At 42.9% G+C, this 22,341-nt stretch overlaps 2 protein-coding genes across 6 annotated transcripts in view; one reads left to right on the forward strand and one right to left on the reverse strand.

Moving 5' to 3' along the window:
* eri2 (ERI1 exoribonuclease family member 2) overlaps window positions 1–22,341 on the reverse strand; it is a 106,369-nt gene that overhangs the window by 14,190 nt on the left and 69,838 nt on the right. The window lies entirely within an intron of this gene.
* LOC121288244 (RNA exonuclease 5-like) overlaps window positions 195–22,341 on the forward strand; it is a 42,740-nt gene continuing 20,593 nt past the window's right edge. For 2 of the 4 annotated variants that reach the window (XM_041206730.1, XM_041206727.1), the window contains exons 1-10: window positions 196–213; window positions 1,432–1,712; window positions 3,162–3,277; window positions 5,930–6,056; window positions 9,446–9,539; window positions 10,089–10,256; window positions 10,692–10,780; window positions 14,390–14,505; window positions 20,589–20,727; window positions 22,157–22,251. In XM_041206730.1, the coding sequence (XP_041062664.1) occupies window positions 1,569–1,712; window positions 3,162–3,277; window positions 5,930–6,056; window positions 9,446–9,539; window positions 10,089–10,256; window positions 10,692–10,780; window positions 14,390–14,505; window positions 20,589–20,727; window positions 22,157–22,251 (1,088 nt within the window). In that variant the 5' untranslated portion in view covers window positions 196–213; window positions 1,432–1,568. Of the gene's footprint in view, window positions 350–1,431; window positions 1,713–3,161; window positions 3,278–5,929; window positions 6,057–9,445; window positions 9,540–10,088; window positions 10,257–10,691; window positions 10,781–14,389; window positions 14,506–20,588; window positions 20,728–22,156; window positions 22,252–22,341 lie in introns of all 4 variants that reach the window. The other 2 variants (XM_041206729.1, XM_041206728.1) reach the window with 2 other exon arrangements.

Consider the following 22,341-nt stretch of genomic DNA (forward strand, 5'->3'; position numbering starts at 1 on the left):
TGCTGCAAACTTTGAGGGGGGGCGGGGGAACTTCTTTGGGGGCGGGGCTTCGGTGGGAGCGGAGTTTGAGGGGCGGACCTGGCGGCGGAGGGGCGAGGAGAGTCTCCAGAGGGGGCGGGGTTTAAGGTGGCCGTGAGAGCTGGGTCTGAGCGCGTTGAGGTGTGACGGAGCTGGATACGTGCGCGCGTTTCGACAGCGAGCAGGATGTGTGTGGTATGCTGCGCGCGCTCTTGGCTGGGTCTCTATGGTGATGGCCGCCTAGTGAAGCCGGCGCCTCTGGAGTCTTGGCTTCAAGAGCCTGAGCGGCTCAGGATCGGCCCGCGCTTCATTTTTAATAGAACGGAGGGAGGTGAGATCATGTTGGTTTATACTCGAATCAGTGTCTCCTCTCCCCGGTCTGGCAACGTGGGACTTGGTGCCCTCTCTCCCCGGCTTGACCATGTGGGAGTCTGCCTCGTTCAGCTGATGATGACCAGAGCCCTTTACATCAACTGCTTGTTGGGCCTCCATAGTGAGTGTGGCTGCACGTCCGTGTGGCCTTTGACCACCGAATACGGGAGGTGGTATCAGCCGAGCCGCATACTGACAGAGCCTGGCGTGCGCCAAGTTTCAGTAGGGATCAAGGGACGATGATCAGGAGCCATGGGACACTGGGGCCTAATTAAAATACACCAGCCACAGTCCTGACTAAAATTACCTAAACCAGTGCAGATCAGAAATTGGACTGGTGACCTTCCAGTTTGTATGACTTACAATGTACCCTCTGAGCCATTTGGTTTGCACAATGGATGGATTTCAAATGGTTGTGATGTTCTTCTAATGTCAGGTTTATCTCTCACTCAATGGCAGCGGTGCCCAATTTCTTCAACATGTTAGAAGTTTGAGGTTCAAAGATGGGGCATCCTTTAGCAATGTATACTGCATAATTCAGTTTGACTTTGCACCCGATAAAAGGATTCATAGAGTCAGAAAAAACTTTTCAGTACTTAAAATATCTGAATGGCATTGATTGTTACCATTGCACTGTTGTTACAGTGAGAGCATGAAGGAATATGAACGTATGTTGATAAATGACTGAAAGTGTTCAAGTTAGAATGGGAATGCTGGTATGCTCGTTTGAATCAGTGTAAATTGTAATGTATGAGCACTTCAATTGCTTAAGTTTCAGCAGCATTACAAGTCATGAATGTTGTTATATTTGGAGCATGTTACAAACTAATAACAACTTGCATTTATTTATATAACACCTACTACATAGTAAAATGTCACAAGGTGCAATATAGTCAGTTTGATGAGTATCACACTACTAGTCATTCGATTTATAAAACTGGCACTATTTCTTTTAACTGGCTAATATATTGTACAGTAAGTGAAATTGATAAATCCCTGTTTGAATGTTAGTCACAAGCATCTAAACTTTGTCTTTTACAGATGTAAGGAAGTTTTGGAACAAGTAACATAAATGGGATTCGTATTTCTACCAATCAGATGAACTGAGTTGAATTTTTCTTTGTGGTTAAGCTGCTGGCAGTATTGTTTCTTCATAGTGTTGCAATTGTATTGGTCAGATGGCAAATAATACTAAGATACTGTGTAAACGCAAAAACCCAAATGAGAAAAATGTAGAGGAAACCAAAAAGAAGAGACCCAAGATCCAAAAATGGACTGTTGTGGAAAGTGATATCAGACATAATGTCCAAGCGCAACAAAAGGTAAAGAAACTAAAAAGGTCGTTATTTTTAAATTGACCAATTCTTTGTTTACACCTTGAGATTTTTATCAATAAATGAGCTAATTTCCCTGAGAACAGATAACTGTGACTATTCAAATTCAAGCTGCCTGCCATTGTGAACTCATTGGAGCTTTAATGTTCTTCCCATGGTAATAGCAGAACTTAGGATCTGCCCATGATTTCATGTCCCAGCCTTGCCATCAAATGCACAACAATAAAGAAAGAAGCTGCTGAAGGGAAAAGCAATCTGGGCCATACTGGCTCAGGTTCTGTGAGACTGACTGCAGAATTGCATTCAGAACATGTGAAATTAGGTCAGCTGTCCACCCTCCTTTTCATGGAATAAACTATGGTATGCAGTTTACTGTGCACTAATTGGCTGTCAAACCTTCTACATTACAAAATTGACTACACATCAAAAGTACTTAATTGCCTGTAAAGCACTTTGAGACATCTGCTGGTTGTGACAAGTGCTATACAAATGCCAGTCTTTCTTTCTTTAAATCCAGGTACCCTTCCATCCTTTCTCATTCTTCTGATCACTTTATCCAATGACGGGGCATGCCTTAAGCTGCCTAGGCCTAAGTTCTGGAATTCCTTTCTTATACTTTTCTCATGTTTTAAGAAGCAACTTAAAACCTTTATCCCTGACCAAACTTTTGGTCACCTGTCCTAATTCTTTGACTCAGCCTTAGGCTGTTTCACTGTGTTCTAGTTGCTTTATAAATGTATGCTATTTTTGATACGTGGCCCTACCGCTCCATTACACAGAGCTAGATTTATCTAATGCAAAATTATCTTATTTTCATTAAATTCAATAGTAATTTCTAAAATAAACAGCCCCTGAAAGTCATAGTTGAAATCCTTTGCGGCCACAATCTTATTCATCATTTATAAATAAAGCAATTAGATAAGTAAAGATGTAACTTTTTCCTCATGGACTCCATTAGTTATATAAAAATAAATTTTTGTTCTGCTCCCATTATTGTAATGTCTTAAGTAATAATTAAAAATAGAATCTTTTTTGTTAAATTTACTGCATTTTTTTATGGTTCTCTTTGGCATTATATTTTCTCCTAATCCCCTCATTTAGGCCTACTTACATCATGCTGTTTTTGAACAGATGATTGAGCTGCAGATCTCCCCAGGATTGACCTGCCCTGCCGAAAAGACTCTGTCTTAGCTCCTATTTGCACCTCACCTGCTAGGATAACTGAAATGCATCTGAAGCCGTTATTAGGAAACATGGGCATGAATTCGAGTTCTGTGATGCAGTGTTTTACTTTTTATTTTAAGAATTATTGATTTTTAAATTTAAGAGCATGTATGTTCTTCATATACCACCATCGAACAGCTGTCATCATTTTGAAAGTGGTTCTGTAATCCTGTTCCAGAACAGTAATATGTTTCTTTGATATTTGTTTTCCAGGATGTTGCCGGTTTCACTGTCAACACAGAAAGTAACCATTGTGCCATTACCCACAAGCAGCTCCGTGAGCTAATAAACTATGCTTTATTGGGAGAAGTGAGAAGCTCTCCACCCAGGTAATGTACACCAAATGTTTAATGGTCAGCATTGCTCCATTGTGTCATTAGAGAGAAGTCACTTAACGCTGGGCTTCAACATTGTTTTGTTTTCAAGTGAGCCAAGCTGCTGGTGTCTTACTTTCTGTGCGGCTGCTTTGATTTCTTTCAACACTAGGATGCAGACATTTGGCATTCTCCTTTAGTTCCACATACATTAAGTTCTATAGCGTTGCTCCTTTTCTTCATATCAAAATTTTCATGTAAAATATTCGTTGCAGCACTTATGCAATAGTACAGTACCAAAAAAAATTACAAGGAGAAAAAATGATGGATTTAAGCAGTGGGTTAGGTACAACTTTGTTGAAGGTTTCAGGATTTGCACAAAATTGTCACAATATCAGATGAGCTGTCTGTGGCATAACACTGCAGTTAGTGAGGCAAAATTACACGAATGAAATGATGCAACTGAAATATTAATCCACCTTCCTCTTGTAGATCCTGTTTGACCCACTGTGCATTTCTAACACATTCTGTTTATATTTCTGAATTTGAGTAACTTGTTCAACAGAAATCATCCATTGAATGGGAGTTTTCTGATATATGTTTATAAATAAAAAGCAAAGCAAAAATAGTAATAGAATATTAACCAAAAGAAATAGAATATGATGCACTGGATGATGTTTCTGAATTCTGAATATTTGGGGCTCAGAGGTGCGACGGAAACAGATGGGTGTCTAGCAGAGGCTGCACACCTTGGCGCTTCTGTGCTTGCAACTGTATGTATAAAGTGCTGCACTTGATGATCAGTAAGTCGGACAAACACACTATCCACTTATATCTTTATTTTAATGCGTACCTTCTAAGAATACTCCAGATGATCATTAATACAATTATTTTTATTCTTTCATGTGATGTGGGCATTACTGGCAAGGACAACATTTGTCAACCATCTCTAATTGCCCTTTGAACTGAGTGGCTCGATAGGTCATTTCAGAGAGCAGTTAAGAGTCAAGCACATGTTGGAATCACATCCAGTGACCAACTACTGAAAGCAAGCGTGCAGGTGCAGCAAGCAGTTAAGAAGGCAAATGGTATGTTGGCCTTCATTGCAAGAGGACTTGAGTACAGGAGCAAGGATGCCTTATTTCAGGGGGAGAATTTTTCCCATGGCAGGCGGGAGCGGAGCCAATCGCCACCCACAATAAGTTCCGCACTGCCATTTTACGCGGTCAAGCCAATTAAGGCCCCCAACGTAACGCGCAACTCCCGAGGAAAGTGGGAGTGGGCAGTCAATTGCACCCTGGACGTGGGGGAAGCCAGCAATCGTGTGGCTCCCCTGGAGGCTGAAAGTGGACTCCTGGCCTCCTCCCCTTTCTGGCCCTCCCTTCCTCTTCAGCATGACTCCCATTCCCAGGCTAAGAGATGGCTTCCTGAAACCAGCAAGCCCCCAGAATTGATGTTTACTCAAGAGTCCTGACCTGAAGGCTGTTATTCCTGTCCAAGCAGTTGTGAAGAGTTTTGAAGTATTCCTGTTCACACAGGCAAGTATCAGTAACTTTAACAATTAAATGTCTTACCAATAACACTCGCAACTCCATTTACCCCTCTTATCCCGCCCGTGGATGAGGTTTATACAAATGTGGCCTGCCCATTGCACCTGTGCGATGTCCTGAAGATCACACGGGCCCCAAAAAAAATCAAACAATTGCTGCCCCAAGGGCGTTAAGTGGATCGTTAATTAATGGCAGTCTTGCATCAGAAAACGTCGCACACCCACCTACCTAAATATCGCAGTGTGCCCGCCCCCGCATGCCGACAAGAAAATTCTGGCCCAGGCGTACAGGGCCTTGGTGAGACCACACCTGGAGTATTGTGTGCAGTTTTGGTCTCCTTACCTAAGAAAGAATATACTTGCCATAGAGGGAGTGCAGCGAAGGTTCACCTGACTGATTCCTGGGATGGCAGGATTGTTGTATGAGGAGAGATTGGGCCAATTGGACTTGTATTCATTGGAGTTTAGAAGAACAAGAGGGGATCTCATTGAAACGTATACAATTCTGACAGGCATGGACATACTGGATGCAGGGATGATGTTTCCTCTGGCTGGGGGGTCTAAAACAAGGAGTCACAGTCTCAGGATGCAGGGTAGACCATTCAGGACTGAGATGAGGAGAAACTGTTGAATTCTGTACCACAGGAGGCTGTGGAGGCCAAGTCATTGAATTTACTTAAAAAGGAAATAGATTTCTGGACTCTAAAGGCTTCAAGGGGTATGGGGAGAGAGCGGAAATATGGCATTGAGATAGGGGATCATCCATGATCATATTGAAAGGCGGAGCAGGCTCGCAGGGCCGAATGGCTTCCTACTGCTTCTATTTTTTGTGTTTCTATGTGGGCCAGGCCGAATGAGGACAGCAGACTTCCTTCCTTGAAGGACATGAATGAACCAGATGGGTTTTCACAACAATTGATGATGTTTTACCGTCACCATTACTGAGAATAGCTTTTAATTCCAGATTTATTCATTGAATTTAAATTCCACCAGTGCCATGGTGACATTTGAACCTAGCCTGGTCCTCTGAATTACTAGCCCAGAGACATTATCACTATGCCACTGTTTCCCCCCACTCTGCTGCAGAAATATACTATAGTGCCATTTTCTTCCTACAGCTGGTGCCAGATTCACAGGCAGAAAGAACTTAAAGGAGTAGCAGTGATTGTTCTACATGGAGTGAGTCAGATGCACTTCTACAGATACTATCTCCAATTTAAGCGGCTGAGGAAAATATTCAGATTTGTAAGTTCACTGTTGATGTTGTTGCCTTTGGAAATCCATTTTAAGATACTGTGTACTCTGACCCATTTAAAGAGGGAATTATGTAGAAACTGCAGCACAGAAACAGGCCATTCAAGCTAGTTGGCCTATGCCAGTGCTTATACTCTAAAGCAGTCTCTCCCTCTCTAATTACCTCTTCCCACCCCGCCCCGATATCCCTCTGTTCCCTTCTCCCTCATGTATTGAGCCTTTTAAATGTGTCAGTGCTATCTGCTTCAACTGCTTCATGTTGCAACAAGTACCATATTCTCACCGTTGTCTAAAGAAGTTCTTCCTATTTCTCCCGATTGTGTTTTTTAACATCAAGCAGCATGATGCCACGAGCAAACACATCTTCCCCTCACCACCACCCCCCCACCCAAGTCAAGATTCCTCCAGGACACCCTGGTCCACCGCACCTTCCCAAGCAATCGCAGAAAGTGCGACAGCTGTGCCTTTACCTCCTTCCTCCTCACCATCCAAGGGCCCAAACACTCCTTTCAGGTGCAGCAGCGCTTCTCCTCCTTCACCTTGGTCTCCTGCATTCGCTACTCCCAATGTAGCCTCCTCTACACTGGGGAGACCAAACGCAGACTGCTTTGGGGAACACCTTCGGTCTGTCCGCAAGCATGACCCAGACCTTCCTGGCGCTTGCCATTTCAACACACCGTCCTGCTGTCATGCCCACATGTCTGTCCATAGCCTGCTACAATGTTTCTGTGAAGCCCAATGCAAACTGGAGGAACAGCACCTCATTTTCCGATTAGGCACTTTACAACCTTCTGGACTTAACATTGAGCTCAACAATTTCAGACCGTGAACTCTGTCCTCTATCTTCACCCCTTTCTTAATCCCCGTTTTTTAAAATGTATTTTTATTTTCTTCCCACTTAATTTCATTTTTATTCATTTATTCATTGTTTTACCCTTTTACCGCCTTTTATCCCTTTTTCCCCAACCACCGCCCCCTCCCCACACCCCGCCTCCAAAAGGGCCACCTGTTACTTGTTCCATGTTGTTCTTTCACAGAGTGCTGACCCTTGTTCTACTATTAACATATTCTGCTTTCTAATCTTTATGCCACTATCAGCACCTCCTTTAGCTCTTACCACTACCATTAACACTCCCTTTGTCTTTTCGTCCATGACATCTTTGTCAATCTCTCCATAGCCCCACCAATTGCTGGCCTTCTATCCAGCTTCACCTGCTCCACCCCCTTAAACAGTGTAACTTTCATCACATTTCTACCTCTCTTTAGCTCTGAAGAAGGGTCATATAGACTCAAAACATTAATTCTGTTTCTCTCTCCACAGATGCTGTCAGACCTGCTGAGTTTTTCCAGCATTTTCTGTTCTTATTTCAGATTTCCAGCACCCGCTGTATTTTGCTTTTATCTTAAATATAATTTTGTCAGTTTGTTTATCCTGCATTTTTGAATATTTTTGCTGAAGCAGTGGCTGGCACTAAAATTGGTGATGCCAACTTTGTTATGGAGATTGACAAGGCAAGAAAGTTGAACAGAAATCTACTCTGAATTTGAAGTTGAGTCATGCAAATTTTCATCCACTTGTATGACCTTGCAATAAATATGTCACACTGCCCCTGTTAGTGGGCTAAATACAACTTTACTGGCCTGATGCTTTGCTGGAACTGGCCTGCACTACATTTAAAGAGGGAGATTTCTCATTCTCAACTGGCTCGTATTTTTTGAAATTTATTCTTTCGTGGGATATAGGCACTTGGCAAGGCCAACATTTATTGCCCATCCATAATTGCCTTTGAGAAAGTGGTGGTGAGCCGCTGCCTTGAACTGCTGCAGTCCATGTGTAGGTACACCCACAGTGCTGTTAGGAAAGGCGTTCCAGGATTTTGACCCTTGTCACCTTAGAACTCACTGTCTCTACAGACCATGTGTTGTCTTGAATTCTGCTTGGATGGGAACCTAAAGGCTAGACCTCTGACATTCCATCCATCTCGTCATGTTCAAAGATTGAATAGCTGATCTGCCCGTTAAACTATACTGTTCCATTAGGACAGCGTGCACAACTGACCCTCATACCTTTCAGTTCAGCGGCAGGCACATCAGTGTTAACAGGCGCAAATCCCACCAGATTTCTTCTCCGTTATGAGGATAAACTTGTTGAATATACAAAATGGAAATAGTGGTTTATGAATTTTGATGCAGTCTTATGCAGCAGGTTGGAAAGGCTTTGTGGAATCAATTTCTGCATAGCCTGCTAGCTCACCTGGTTGTTAATGGGGCATTTAATTCCAGAGTCATTGTCTTGAACCCCACATTGTACGATGATTTTTGTTCTTTAACATTTTCTATTTATTCAAACACTGAAGACTGTGTTGAATAAAGGTCCTTGTTGCAGGACAAGAATTATTAAAAGTGTGTAGGGGCATCTGAGGAGAACCCAGCTATAAAATGATGCATTCATTTGTAGAAAGCAGTGTAAGTTAATAAGTAATGCAAGATGGGTTAAGTCCATATAATTTGATACTTCTCAAAGTCTTTTTGATAACACCTGCAGAAAAGCCTATTAAAAAAACAATACCCAGGTGTATTTCTGATGAGAATTTTAATAATAATGACTCAAATGAGCAGCATGTTTTGCAAAACACTCAGTCCTGACATGACTCTGTTTTAATTTACTCCTTAATACTGTACTAGGTTTCAGTTTGCATCTCAAAACTTAAGTTAGGATGTCTGTATAGTTGCAAATGATAAAATGAGTTATAAAATACCAGCTGCGCTTAAAACCATCTCTCTCACTGTGACTCACATGGCCTCTGCACATGTGCAGGAAGTGCTCCCCCTAGTGTAGCGGCACAAGTAAACACAGCTGACAGGATTTCACTTGGCTGGGATGGGCCATGTGGTCAAATTAACCAGTGGGCACTTGCCACATACATTCATATACGGCGAATGACCACTTGGCAAGACAGCTGCCTCCCCTCATGAAACTGTGCAACAGCATGCAAAAACTGATGCATTTATTTCTAACATAAAGGCACCTCTCTCTCTCTCTCTACATCTCTCTCTCTCTCTCTCTGTCTCATCTTGTCTCTCTCTATCACGCTTTTTCTCTTTTTCTTCAGGTCTCATGCCCTAAGAGGGAGTTGACCACCATGGACTTCCATGCATTGGTCCATGTTTATGGTTGGCAGGGTACTGCAGTGGTTTGCCATTGCCTTCTGCAGGAAAAAGGCATCATGCCCTCAAAAACAAAGTCAATCTACTTTGTGCAATACCATAAAATGAACAGTTTCTTGCAGAATGTCCCCCAGTACCAAGAAGATCACATTTATGTTTCTATTGTTGTTCAAGCAATACTGTCTTTTATTCATTTTTCTGCTTACTTTCAGAGATTTAGCATGCCCCCTCCTCCTGATGATTTTCTGCATCGTATTTTTGGAACTGATAAATTTCCCCCACAAGACAAAAGTCCAACAATTAATGGTAATGACATAACCACAAATGAAACTTATCACACAAAATAGTCAGAGCATATGTTTTTTTTTCTGGCAGTTTTGAGGTGAGAAGCGAAATCGAGTTGACTCGGTACAATCTGCTTTGACTCTTGGTCTGTATGTTCACTGAAATTAAGCAGCTTTTCAGTTTGTAACTGGCCTCTTATTACCAGTCTGCCTGTGAACATACTGGAGAAATGCATGTGAAGGCACATGTCAAGTTTAGATCAGATTCTTACACCCCTAGATTATACTATTTCATGATTAGGTATTGGTCTGTACAGGAACACTGCTAAATGAAATATACGCAAACCTCTTATGGTCAAGTGACCAGCACCAGTATATCCAAAATAATATTGAAAATAGACCCAAACTTAGTTACACATGTAAATATATTCAAATTAAATATACATTTGTGGGCTTAAAGAGGGTATGGGGTAGAGTGTGGAGATTGGGCCTTTTAAAAAAAAAAGATCAGATAGATAGTTTATTATTCGGTTAGGATAAATGTACTAATACATTTTGCTATTTATTTCAGGCACCCCTACAGTGAATGGTCATTGCCTTATGACAGAGAATAATATCCTCAGACCATCAGATCTTGACAATCATCCCATCATTATTAAATACGGCAGAAAGAAACAAGGCTTGACCAGTTACTTGCTGAATGAAGAAGAGCTGATTAAGAATGATTACCCTCTCGCAGGTCAGTATACTTCTCATACACAGCTAAGCCCATTTGTGAGGTTGAAGCTGCACCAATTTTACGTTTTTGGGTTCCTTCCACCCTTATCCTGACTATTTAAGTTTCTGTATTTAAATCACTTTCATGACTAGGTTCTTATTACCTTTTGCCCTTGAGATTATTTTCACTGGAACTTGATAGCTCAATACGTTTTTGGGGACTTATCAAGATGCCAAACAAGAAACCTGCCTATAAGTTGCTCTAGCTGCTGGATCTATCCTCTGCCTACATATCCTAATTCTATAGAAAGATGTTGGATGATAAGGAATTAAAAGATCAGTGTTAACTATCTGATTATGTTGCAGTATATGTACTATAGCAGTAAAATATCTTTACTTTTCTGCCATGGCTATGTAACCATAGTACTCTTGTATTTTATTTTTCAAAATATATTAGGCCATCCTGGTTCTGAAGGATTTGTCCAGAGTGGATGTACAGCTAAAGTAACTGACAATAGTCCATTATTTGGCCTAGACTGTGAAATGGTAAGTTACTTCTCCTGTTTGAAGTCCATGGCAGTTAAAAGCTATAACTTGAGAATCGCTGAAAAAAAAGAGGCATGCTTTCAAGACTTTTCATCTTGCACTCATCAGGATAGCTTGCAAGAAATTTCCACTCAGAATGCAAATCTCAGAAGAACAAAATCTTAGGCAACAGTCACTCCCGGTTCATTCCCCAGGACAATGCCTTGACCAATCAGAGCCGACCCGCCTAGTTTGAATTTGAACAAAGCTGGGCACTTAACTGATCCATGCTGCATGCTCCATGGTAACGCCTCCACTAATCAGAACCCACTTGCCAACCAACCAGCAGTCTCTTGTCATGCAGTATAAATTCTTATTTCCCCTGTTACTGTTGGAAACCTTTTGCGAGCTATCCTGATGAGTGAAAGATGAAAAGCTTTGATAGCTTGTCCCTTCCTTCAGCAATACTCAAGCTCTGTACAACCAAATGATTAAAGGTTATAAGTTAAAGCGAGAGAAATGTGGATGGTTTGGGCCAAGTTATGAGTGGATGCAAGACCTATGGTATAGAAAACTGCCTATGAGTCCAGAATTCTTTAGAGAAAATTCTGTGATGGAGAAACAATGTTCCCTATTTTTCCCTCTTTGTTATTTATAGACCATGACATGTGCCACTTGTTTTGGGTCGCAGTAAGGAGAGCTTTATGTAACATTTGTAGTTCTGTTGGATTTTAGAGGAAACACTGCACTCATTTCAACTCAAAATGCATATTTTGCCAGCTCCAAGTGTTGTATAAGTGGATGCATTGCTTCAGTTTTTAATAATGAGAAAGCTAACTACTAGAGTTGCCACCACTTAAATATAGAGCTACTCCCTGCCTGGCCTCAGGCGTATTCTGGCACTTATATCTTTCCAAATAATTTCATTTGTGGGGCTTCCTTTTGAAGAATAAAGATTTTATACAGCGGCAGAACATGCAAGTTATTCACTATGAATGTTACTATTGTTATGTAGGCAAATAACGGCAGCCAGTTTAGACACAACAAAGTAAGTTATATCATTGACCATTTAATATGCTTTTGATGGTGCTGCTTGAAATATGACCAAGACATTGGGAGAACTGCTCCTGTTTGAATAGTGACATGAGATCCTTTACTTCCACCTCAGTTAATTATCTCATTCAAAAGATTGCACTTAAAATAGTGCAACATTCCCCAAGTACTTCTTCACTGATGTGTCAGTTTAGATTATATGTGTTTAGAACCATATCTTCTGACTCAGGTGAGAGAGTCACTAACTCCACCCTTAGAAAGCTGAATGTTGCACTCTTCAACTACAGTGCATGTGAAACTGGGTACCACTTAACTCATTCACTGCTAATTATTTTTAGTGAAATCTATAGGCTTTCAGAACAACCAAGCACTATTAGGAGGGTTGATGGAGTAACCTCAAAAGCAGAAGGCACCACTCTTAGGGTTACTTTGAAAATACAAAATGATCAAGCAAAATTTCACATTTTAAACTCAATGCAACAGTTATTTTAATATTTAACAAATATGTAATAAGGAGAATATAATGTGTGGAGGTAACTAAAAAGAGCTTGGATTTATATAGCACCTTTCACATTTAACAGGACATCCCAGAGCCCTTCGTGGCCAGTTTAGTTGCTGTTGTAATGCTGGGGAATATAGCAACCAATTTACATGAAGCAAGATTGCACAAACAGCAATGAAGTAAATAACCAGACATAATCTGTTTTAGTGGTGATGGTCAAGGAATAAATTCAGGCCAGGATACCAGGAGAACTCCCCTGATCTTTTTCAAATTTGCCATGGGATTTTTTTATGTCCACCTAATGTGGAAGACAAGCTCTCAGTGTAATATTTTACCCAAAAGACAACACCTCCGACTGTGAAACATAGCCTCAGCATTGCAACGAAGAGTCAGCTTAGATTATGTGCTCAAGATTCTGATGTGGAACTTGAACTCGTAACCTACTGATTCAGAGACACCGAGTGCTAACACTCAGACAAGGCTGACATCTAACGTGAAGTGACAATATAGAATAAAGAGTTCAACTCTAAAAGAGGTGCAGGAGCAGAGGGGCCTGGGTGTATATGTGCATAAGTCATTGAAGGTGGCAGGACAGGTTGACAGAGCGGTCAATAAAATATACATTATCCTAGGCTTTTTTAATAGGGTCATTGAGCACAAGAGCAAGGAGATTGCGTTGAACGTAGTTCAGCCTCAGCAGGAGCATTGCACCGAGTCCTGGGTGCTGCACTTTAGGAAAGATGTGAAGCATTGGCGAGAGTGCAGAAAATATTCATGAGAATGGTTCCAGGGGTGAGGAATTTCAGTTATGAAGATGGTTTGGAGAAGTTAGGATTGTTTTAGTTAGAGAAAAGAAGGGCGAGACAAGATTTGATAGAGGTATTCAAAATGTTGAAGGACCTGGACAGAGTAAATAGGGAGAAACTGTTCCCACTTGTGAAAGGATTGAGCACAAGAGAGCACAGATTTAAAGTAATTGGCAAAAGAAGTAAAAGCAATATGAGGAAAAATATTTTCATGCCGCGAGTGGTTAAGATCTGGAATGCACTGCCCAAGAGTGTGGTGGAGGCAGGTTCAATCAAAGCATTCAAAAGGGAATTAGACTGTTATCTGAAAAGGAAAAATGTGCAGGGTTATGGGGAGAAGGTGGGAGAATGGCACTAAGTAAATTGTTCATTTGGAGAGCTGGTGCAGGCACAATGAGCCGAATTGGTCACCTGCACTGTAGCAGTTCTGTGATCCTGTGCATTTGTGGAAGGGCATCAAGGTAATGGAATAAAAAATAAATGATAGGAACCTGAGGAGCATAGAGGAACATAGGGACCTTGGACTGCCTGCCCACAGACCTCTGAGGCGGCTGGTCAGTTAGATAAGTTGATCAGGAAGGTATACAGGATACTCGTTTTTATTAGCCAAGGCATGGAATATTAGTGCTGCGAGGTTATGCTGGAACTCTGTAAACTACTGGTTAGGGTACAGCTGGAGTACAGCGTGCAGTTCTGATCACTGCACTGTAGGAAAGATGTGATTGCACTAGAGAAAGCACAGAGAAGATTTTTGATGATGTCTGGATTGAAGAATCTTAGAGCAGTGGGGGCTGAGGGGAGCGCTAATTGAAGTGTGTATAATTTTGAGGGATCTGGATTGAATGGATATGTAAACCTTAATTCCCCTTGGTTGAGGGGTCCAAAATCAGGGGTTATAGATTTAGAGTAAGAGATGGGAGGTTTAGAGGGGATTCGAGGGGAAATCTTTTCAACCAGAGGGTGCTGGGAATCTGGAACTCATTGTCCAAAAAGGCAGCAGAGGCAGAAGTCCTCATAACAGTTCAAAAGTACTTGGATTGCCACTTGAAGTGCCATAACCTACAAAGTTACAGACTAAGAGTTGGAAAGTGGCTGGGCGGCTCTTTGTCAGCTGCCCCGGACATGATGGGCTGAAAAGCCTCCGTCCATGCTGTAAATTTCTGTGATTCTATGATTAGACTTGACTTTGTGAAATAAGTACACATAACACTGCTGTACAATTGCAGTAGCTTCAATTTATCTTTTTACTTAAAATTTGAATTATTCCAGTGCCTGACTACAAAAGGGAAAGAGCTGACTCGTGTTTCTATTGTCAATGCAGAGGGATGTTGTGTGATGGATGAGCTGGTGAAACCAGACAACCAGATCCTCGACTACCTCACCAGGTAATTATTAAATTGTTAGATTAATAGTGGATATTTGAAATAATAAGATCGTCTTACTAAGATAGTGTAGGCCTGCTTCATAAATGTAATAAAAGGTGTCCCTTTAGCATCACGTGTGCTGATGCAAATTTTTTCAACTATTTGTGATTATCAAAGTTTTGTGTCTTATTTTAATGTGGAGAAGTTTCTGCTATGATAATGTGAAGTTCCAAGTTGTATTATGTGAACTGGGTGTTTTCAGCTGCCCCTCGGGATTCCCAGCACCCTCTGGTTGAAAAGATTTCCCCTCGAATCCCCTCTAAACCTCCCACCTCTTACTCTAAATCTATAACCCCTGGTTTTGGACCCCTCAACCAAGGGGAATTAAGGTTTACCTATTCATTCTATCCAGATCCCTCAGTCGGCAGAACTTTCACTTCTTGGAGCAAGGCCCAATTCAGAGATGAGCACAAAATCAATGCTGACGCTCCAGTGTAGTACTGAGGGAATGCCGAATTATCGGCAGAACCGTCTTTTGGATGAGACATTAAATTGAGGCCCTCTCTGTTCTCTCTGCTTGACAGATTCCACAGCACTGTTTTAAATGAGCAATGAAGTTCTCCGCGATGTCCTGGCATAATATTTGTCCCTCAGCCAACATCACTTAAAAGCAGATATTATATTGATGGTGGGACCTTGCTTTGTTTCTACATTACAACAGTGACTGCTGTGTTTTGACATTATGACAGTGACTATGCTTCAGTTATCTTACAGGCTGTGTATAGTGCTTTGGAATGTCTTGGTATTGTGAAAGGCACAATATAAATGCAAGCTTTTTCTTTCATTGGTATAGCTTAGTTGGGGGTGGCGGTGGTGGGGAGTGGCTGAATTGCTTGCATAATTTCAGGAATATTTGGCATTATAATAGTTCTAAAAGCAGTGTATTTTGACTAGTGATTTTGTGGAGTGCAGAAATGTTTGATATGGGTTTGGGTATTTGGCAGTAAAACATGTGTCTTCCTGTCTGGGTGTTTACAGTGGCAATTGGCAGAAGGCAAGCACGAAGCTGGGGAGATTACTTCTCGGGTCAGAAATGTTACCATATGTTTTTCTAGTTCTTTTTGGAAGAATATACTTTATTCATAAAATATCTGAAAGAAATGGCAGCCCAAACTTTGTCACTCATGCGGCAAATCTGGTCATGTGGCAGCCAACTGCAGCGCCGTCCTCTGCAAGAATTGCAAGCAGGAAGGGCACCAGACAAAGGACTGCAAACAGACTAAGTGCTGCAACCTGTGTGGCGAGGCCTGCCACTTCTACAAGACCTGCCTCAAACGCTGCCTCGCTTATGCGCAGGCAGCCAAAACCAATGAGGGGCAAGCAGATGAAATGGTCAGTATCACCACTACCAAGGACACCTGCAACCCTGCAACCACCAAGGCCTCCAGCGAACACAATGGGACAAAGGAGGACACGGAGAGAGACGCGATGAAGGAAAAGATTGAGGCAGCAGACAGCCACATAATTGCACTGCCCCCTGAACCTCCCACTCCTCAGCAAAGCGAATCAATGGAGGAGGAACCAGCAGAAAGCCAACAGGGTGAGTGGCAGCTGGTGAAGAGGGCCAAAAAGAAGAAGGGGATAAGAAGGGACCAAGCCACTTCCCAGACAAGTGGCAAGAGGCGTCTCCCATCCGACATGGATGACAAGGGCCGCTGCTCTTCGGACGAACAGAAGCAGCAGCAAAGCTGTAGGGATGTAGAGGAGGAGACACCCGAGCTCCAGAACATTGGAGACAATGAGGAGAGCAGCGCACCCCAACTTTGCCCTCAACTTGAAGAGGCCAGCGCACCCCAGCCTCAGGAATTTGGGAGCAGTGAAGCGTTCATCGCACCCCAGCTCCAGGAAGCCAGGAGCAGCAACGCCCCAGAGGGGGAGTGGGTCAGAGAGACTTCTCCAACAGCGAACAATTCAAAGCTCATTCCTTGCACGAACCCCCAGATGCCACCTGAGCGGAACATCTCCAATGGGGTGGTTCAGAACAGTTTCCTCAGCCATCCAAAGTGAGACAATTTGTGAACACTTTGGGTATGCAGGAGCAGACCAAAGGCCCGGAACTCTCAAAGACAGCGGGTTTGGTAAGCGACAAAATGCTTTAAAAATGGGGATAAAGCTTGTATCCATAAATGTGCATAGTGTTAAATCTACTACGCGATGTGTTGTTACCTTGGATTACCTTGCCAAGGTCAAAGCTGACCTGTTTCTGCAGGAGTGTGCGATACCACACCTCAGCTCCTACAGGCAGTGGAGACGATGGTGGTCCCGTGGGCCATTGGTCTGGTCAGGAGGAAATGACTCACGTTCCTCTGGTCTGGGTATTCTGCTGCAGGGAGCCAACTTCACCGTCTCCAAGGTTAAGGAGGTGGTGGGCAGGCGCCTCCTCGTGGCAGACGTAATGTACAAGAATGTTCCACTCCGGTTAATTAACGTGTATACCCTGGCTCAAAAGAGCGAGTGGCTGGCGGTCTTTCAGCTGCTGCTGGTGACTTCCAGGACAGTCATTCTGGGCAGTGACTTCAACTGCATCATCGATGCAGCTGGATGATCCGGCAGGGCCAACAGCAGGTTGGATGCCACATCCAGATCCCTGATGGAAACAGTAAAGGATGCCAAACTGCACGACGTCTTCAGCAACCCTGCAGGTGGAGCGCAGCGTAGATACACCTGATCACGGCCAGACGGGTCCATCCGTTCCAGGATAGACTTCCTGTTTGTGTTCACAGTCAGATCCACCGACGTCAAGCCGATGTTCTTCTCTGACCACTGCCTCTTACTGGCTGACTGTCATTTACAGGAAGACCAGAGGGTTGGCAGGGGGACATGGAAGCTGAACATACAACTGCTGACCCCAGAGAACATTGAGGAACTTAAGAGGAATTACAAAGATTGGAGAACCGTGAAACCCCTGACACACTGGTGAGAAGCGATCAAGGGAAACATCAAGAGGTTTTTCATCCTCAAAGGCATCCAGAAAGCTAGAAAGGAACAGAGGGAAATATCCCAAGTCCAGAAAAACATGCAGAACCTGCTCTGGCTGCAGTTGATGGGGATCAATGCCAAGAGGTGAAGAGCCAGCAAGCCTTGCTATTTGCCTGAGGTCTCCAAGATCATCTCCCGGTCCAGAGTCCACTCCATGGAGCAGGATGAGACGTGCTCACGTTTCTTCTTCCAAAAGGTACACAGAAAGAGCTCTGTGATCAGCAGCCTGAAGGAAGAAGACAGCTCAGTAAAGCCATTGCAGTCTTACATTTTGAGGATCAGCAAATCCTTTTGTGCCGGATTGTATGACATGAAGCCCACAGACAGCACGGCCTCCCAGTCCTTCCTGTCCTCTATCACAGAGGTCTTAGACGACAGTACACAGGAGAGTCTGGACAAACCACTAACTCTTGACAAACTGACTAAGGCCTTCGAGTCCTTCAAAAAGAGTAAGATTCCTGGAAGTGACAGCTTACCGGCTGAGTTGTATTTGGCTCTGTGGGACTGGATCGGCCCAGACCTGCCAGAAGTGTACGAGAGTATGCTTCTGGCTGGCAGCATGTCAGAATCCATGAGGAAAGGCATCATCACCCTCATCTACAAGCGGAAGGGGGAAAGGAGGAAATTGGCAACCCATTTCACTGTTGAACGTGGACTATAAGATTCTGTCCAAGGTCATCATCAATCGGGTCAAGTCTGCTCTGGAGTTGGTGATCCACCCTGACCAGACCTGCACTGTGCCCGGCAGGAAAACCTCTTGACAGCCTTGGGCTAATCATGGATACGATTGCCTACATACAGGACAGGAGTGTGGACACCTGCCTCATCAGCCTGGATCAGGAGAAGGCTTTTGACAGAATATCGCACACCTGGCGGGTGTGCTTTCCAAAATGGGGTTTGGGGAGGCAATCCGCAACTGGATCCAGCTGCTCTACACTAACATCAGTAATGCAGTTTCAATTAATGAGTGGGAATGTGAAAGCTTTCAATCAAACCTGGAGTCAGGGAGGGCTGCCTTCTCTCCCCTGTCCTGTTTCTGTGTTGCATAGAATGCTTTGCTGAGTCCATCAGGAAGGATCCGGGAGTAGGAGGAGTGACGATCCCAGGCAGTGGAGGCACTCGGGTCAGAGCCTCCCTGTACACGGACAATGTCACCGTCTTCTGCTCGGATCTGCTGTCAGTGACAGACTGTTCAACATCTGCGACCAGTTTGAACTGACGTCGGGAGCCAAGGTAAATCGTGGCAAGAGCAAGGCCATGTTCTTTGGGAACTGGGCTGACCGATCCTTTGTCCCCTTCACCATCAGGTCAGACGACCTGAAGGTGCTGGGGATATGGTTCGGAGGGACCAGAGCATGCGTTAGAAGTTGGAAGGAGCGAGTGGCTATGGTGGAAAGAAAACTGGGCATTTGGGAGCAACGCTCCCTCTCCATTGCAGGTAAGAACCTGGTCATCAGGTGTGAGGCACTCTGTGTTGCTGTACGTGGCACAGGTCTGGCCCATTCCTCACTCCACTGCGATTGCAATCACCCAAGCCATCTTTCGCTTTATCTGAAGGTCGAAAATGGATCGTGTTCTCAGGGACACAAGGTGCAAGCCTCTAGATAAATTAGGGAAAAACGTGCCTAACATCGCCCTTATCCTGATAGCCGCCTCCGTGTGCGGCTGCATCAAGCTATGTAAGACCCTTGGTATGCCAGCACCAAATGTCCCTACGTACTGAGGTTCTACCTGTCCCCGATGTTGCGAAGGATGGGTCTGGCCACGCTGCCGTGGAAAGCTCCAAGTAGATGGACCGTGTCATACCACCTGTCCCTCGTGGAAACATTTGTGCAGAGAAACACCTTTGACCACAAGTCCATCAGGTAGTGGTCAGCACGTAACATCCTAGAGGCCCTAAAGTAAAAGGAGATGGTGGATCCTGTCGGATGGTTCCCAGAGCAGACTATCAAAATAATTTGGCAGAATGACTCATTGCCAGAACTTTCCAACAAGCACCAAGATGTAGCTTGGCTGATGGTGAGGAAGGCCCTCCCCATCAGATCCTTCCTACATGCTAGGAGTCTCACCCCCTCTGCACGTTGCCCTCGAGGTGGCTGTGGTGGGGAAGAGACCGTTGTTCACCTCCATATGCCTTTCTAATGTGATATTAATGGGCTTTATGGACAACATGAAACTGAAACTAATCAGTGGCAATGTGAAATTCAACCAGTGCAATCTCACACCTAGTTCTGTCGAAGGGTCATGAGGACTCGAAACGTCAACTCTTTTCTTCTCCGCCAATGCTGACAGACCTGCTGAGTTTTTCCAGGTAATTCTGTTTTTGTCTCACATTTTAATTGTTCAACTAAAGTATTGATGGGCTACATATTACCTAGGAATACAGTGTTTGTGACAGAATGTTATTAGATTTTGATATGTAATATAAATAAACCCAATGAATTCATCCAGACTGTTTTATTATAAGCAGAGTCAGAGAATGTCCAAAGTTATATTCTGCTTGATCTTACTAATTTGCATGCTTTAATTTGAAATAAACCAGTGTGTTGAAAGTTTCCAATTTCATTAAGTTTGTTCTGGTAACCATGTGGACTGAAATAAAATCTTTAAACTCTGCCTACTGTTTTCCTTCATAAACTCAAACCACCCCCCCCTCCACCCCCATCTAATTTTTACCTACAGTATAACTCCAAATTGTTATTGATCCTTTTGATGAGAGCTTATAAGCCTTCTTCAAATATGTGAATAATATAAGCTGAGAGTTGTAACATTAGTCCTCCAAAGCATGAGTTACCTTTGGATTGATTCTCTTTCAGACTTATTTAAATGTTTCAATTTTATTGAACTAAAGTAGAATTATATGGTAATTAAGTATGCATGATAAATGAAAATTGCCTTAATCATAAATGAATATTCTGGCTAAGTCCCAAGCAAAAGCTGTATTTGTAAGTTTGATCTTTTTTAATTTTGTAATTATGATGACATTTTATTAAATTGGATTTCAGCAAATGGTGATGAAATGTTATGAAATTGGAGTTCAGCAGTGTCACTAATTGCATATTCAGGTTCTCTGGGATTACTAAAACGATGCTGGTGCCAGTGAAAACAAAGCTGAAGGATGTCCAGGCCAGGCTGAAGAAGGCCTTACCCAATGATGCTGTGCTTGTGGGCCATTCTTTAAACAATGACTTGGAAGCTTTGAAAGTAAGTATTGTACATGTCTCTCTAATTTTTAACACATAATTGTCATGGATTTGAGGCTGATTTTAGAACTGAGAACATGTGTCTCTTAAGGTCTCTCTTACTGTGACATGAGACCTGACAGGTCTCTCTTACTGTGACATGAGACCTGACAGGTCTCTCTTAATGTGTCTCTTGAATAGTTAGATACCCAACAGAGTTTTGATAATGCTGGTAGCACAGTGGGTTAATAATGAACTGTTATTTCACGACTAGGAGTTGGGTTAAATTTAGACTAGATTGATGAGAGGAAATTCTATTTAAAAATAAATAAACTATAGAGATAAATATCCAGCCCCACCCTAAATAGAACCTGGGAGGCTAATCGGCAGAATGTGCCCTTTAATACAAATGGGAGGCCCAGCGCATTTTGAGGGCCTAGCCTCATTAGAATTCAGCCAGCTGACTCTGGGCAGGTATGGATCTCCCTGGGACAGGCCAATCCAGAATCAAGTAGACCAGGATTTGAAGGGTTGGGCTGGAATAAGATGTAGTGTAAAGCTGGAGCAACAGCAGTGTAGGTTGGGTTTTGTGGACTCCAGAAGTACATTCCTGTCTCTCCCAGCACAATAAAAATATGATAAAACCTGTCTGTGGGCTCCTCATTGGTTGGCTGCCAGCTAATATTGGACAGAGTGTGCTAAAATGGCACACAGGCTCCTATTTCACAGCATTGATACTGTGCCGAAAGAGGCCATTTGGCCTGTTGTGTCTGCACTGGCTCTCCGAATGAGCAATTCAGTTAGTGCCGTGAGTCATTCCTTAACTTTCTCGGGTGGCGGACAGAAGACCTCAAAATCCTCCCAGCGTCCCTTCCCCCCTTTAAAATTTCACAGTAAAATAATCTTGGGTAGCCTCAATGTCATCTGCTCCAAAGGAATTCAACCCTTAGCAACGAATTGCCATCAAAACATAACATTATTTTATCAGCCTGTGAAGAAAGCTGCAGAAAATGGAAGACACACTTATAGGACAGAGGGTGCTCTTGTAACTTTGAAGATCAAATCTATTTTAAGATTAATGTAACATGATATACACTGTGTCTGACCCAACGGGTGATTGATGCTGTTGTTCTGTATCCAATAGATACATGTTCCAATCCTAAACCTTCTGTAGCTTTGCTTTGATGGAATCAGGTATACATATAAAAAGATTATTTTTGTGTTTCTACAAGGTATTTTTATTTTCATTTGGAGTTTCAGTAGATAATATTCCTTGAATTTTTTAACGCTGTTGATTTTAAAACCATGAACTGGCTTTAAGAAGTCACTAACTATGGCAGGTGCTGCATGGGAAACAAGATTAGTCCATGAATTGTTATAATTCAGTATAAATTTTTGCCATTTATATTTTGCAAACTTCAGTAATGGAGTACAATTTATTTCTCTTGCAGATGATTCATCCAAATATTATTGACACATCACTGCTTTTTGCCAGAGAGTTGGGTCGAAGGTTTAAGCTGAAAGTTTTGGTAAAAAGCGTTCTAGGGTGAGATCATTAAGTTTATTTTCAAATGGACCTGTGGGGGTGGATAAAGTAGGGGAGACTTACAGAAGGGAATGTTAACTACTGATGAAC

Source organism: Carcharodon carcharias, chromosome 15, assembly GCF_017639515.1.
Source record: "Carcharodon carcharias isolate sCarCar2 chromosome 15, sCarCar2.pri, whole genome shotgun sequence".
Classification (NCBI taxonomy): domain Eukaryota; kingdom Metazoa; phylum Chordata; class Chondrichthyes; order Lamniformes; family Lamnidae; genus Carcharodon; species Carcharodon carcharias.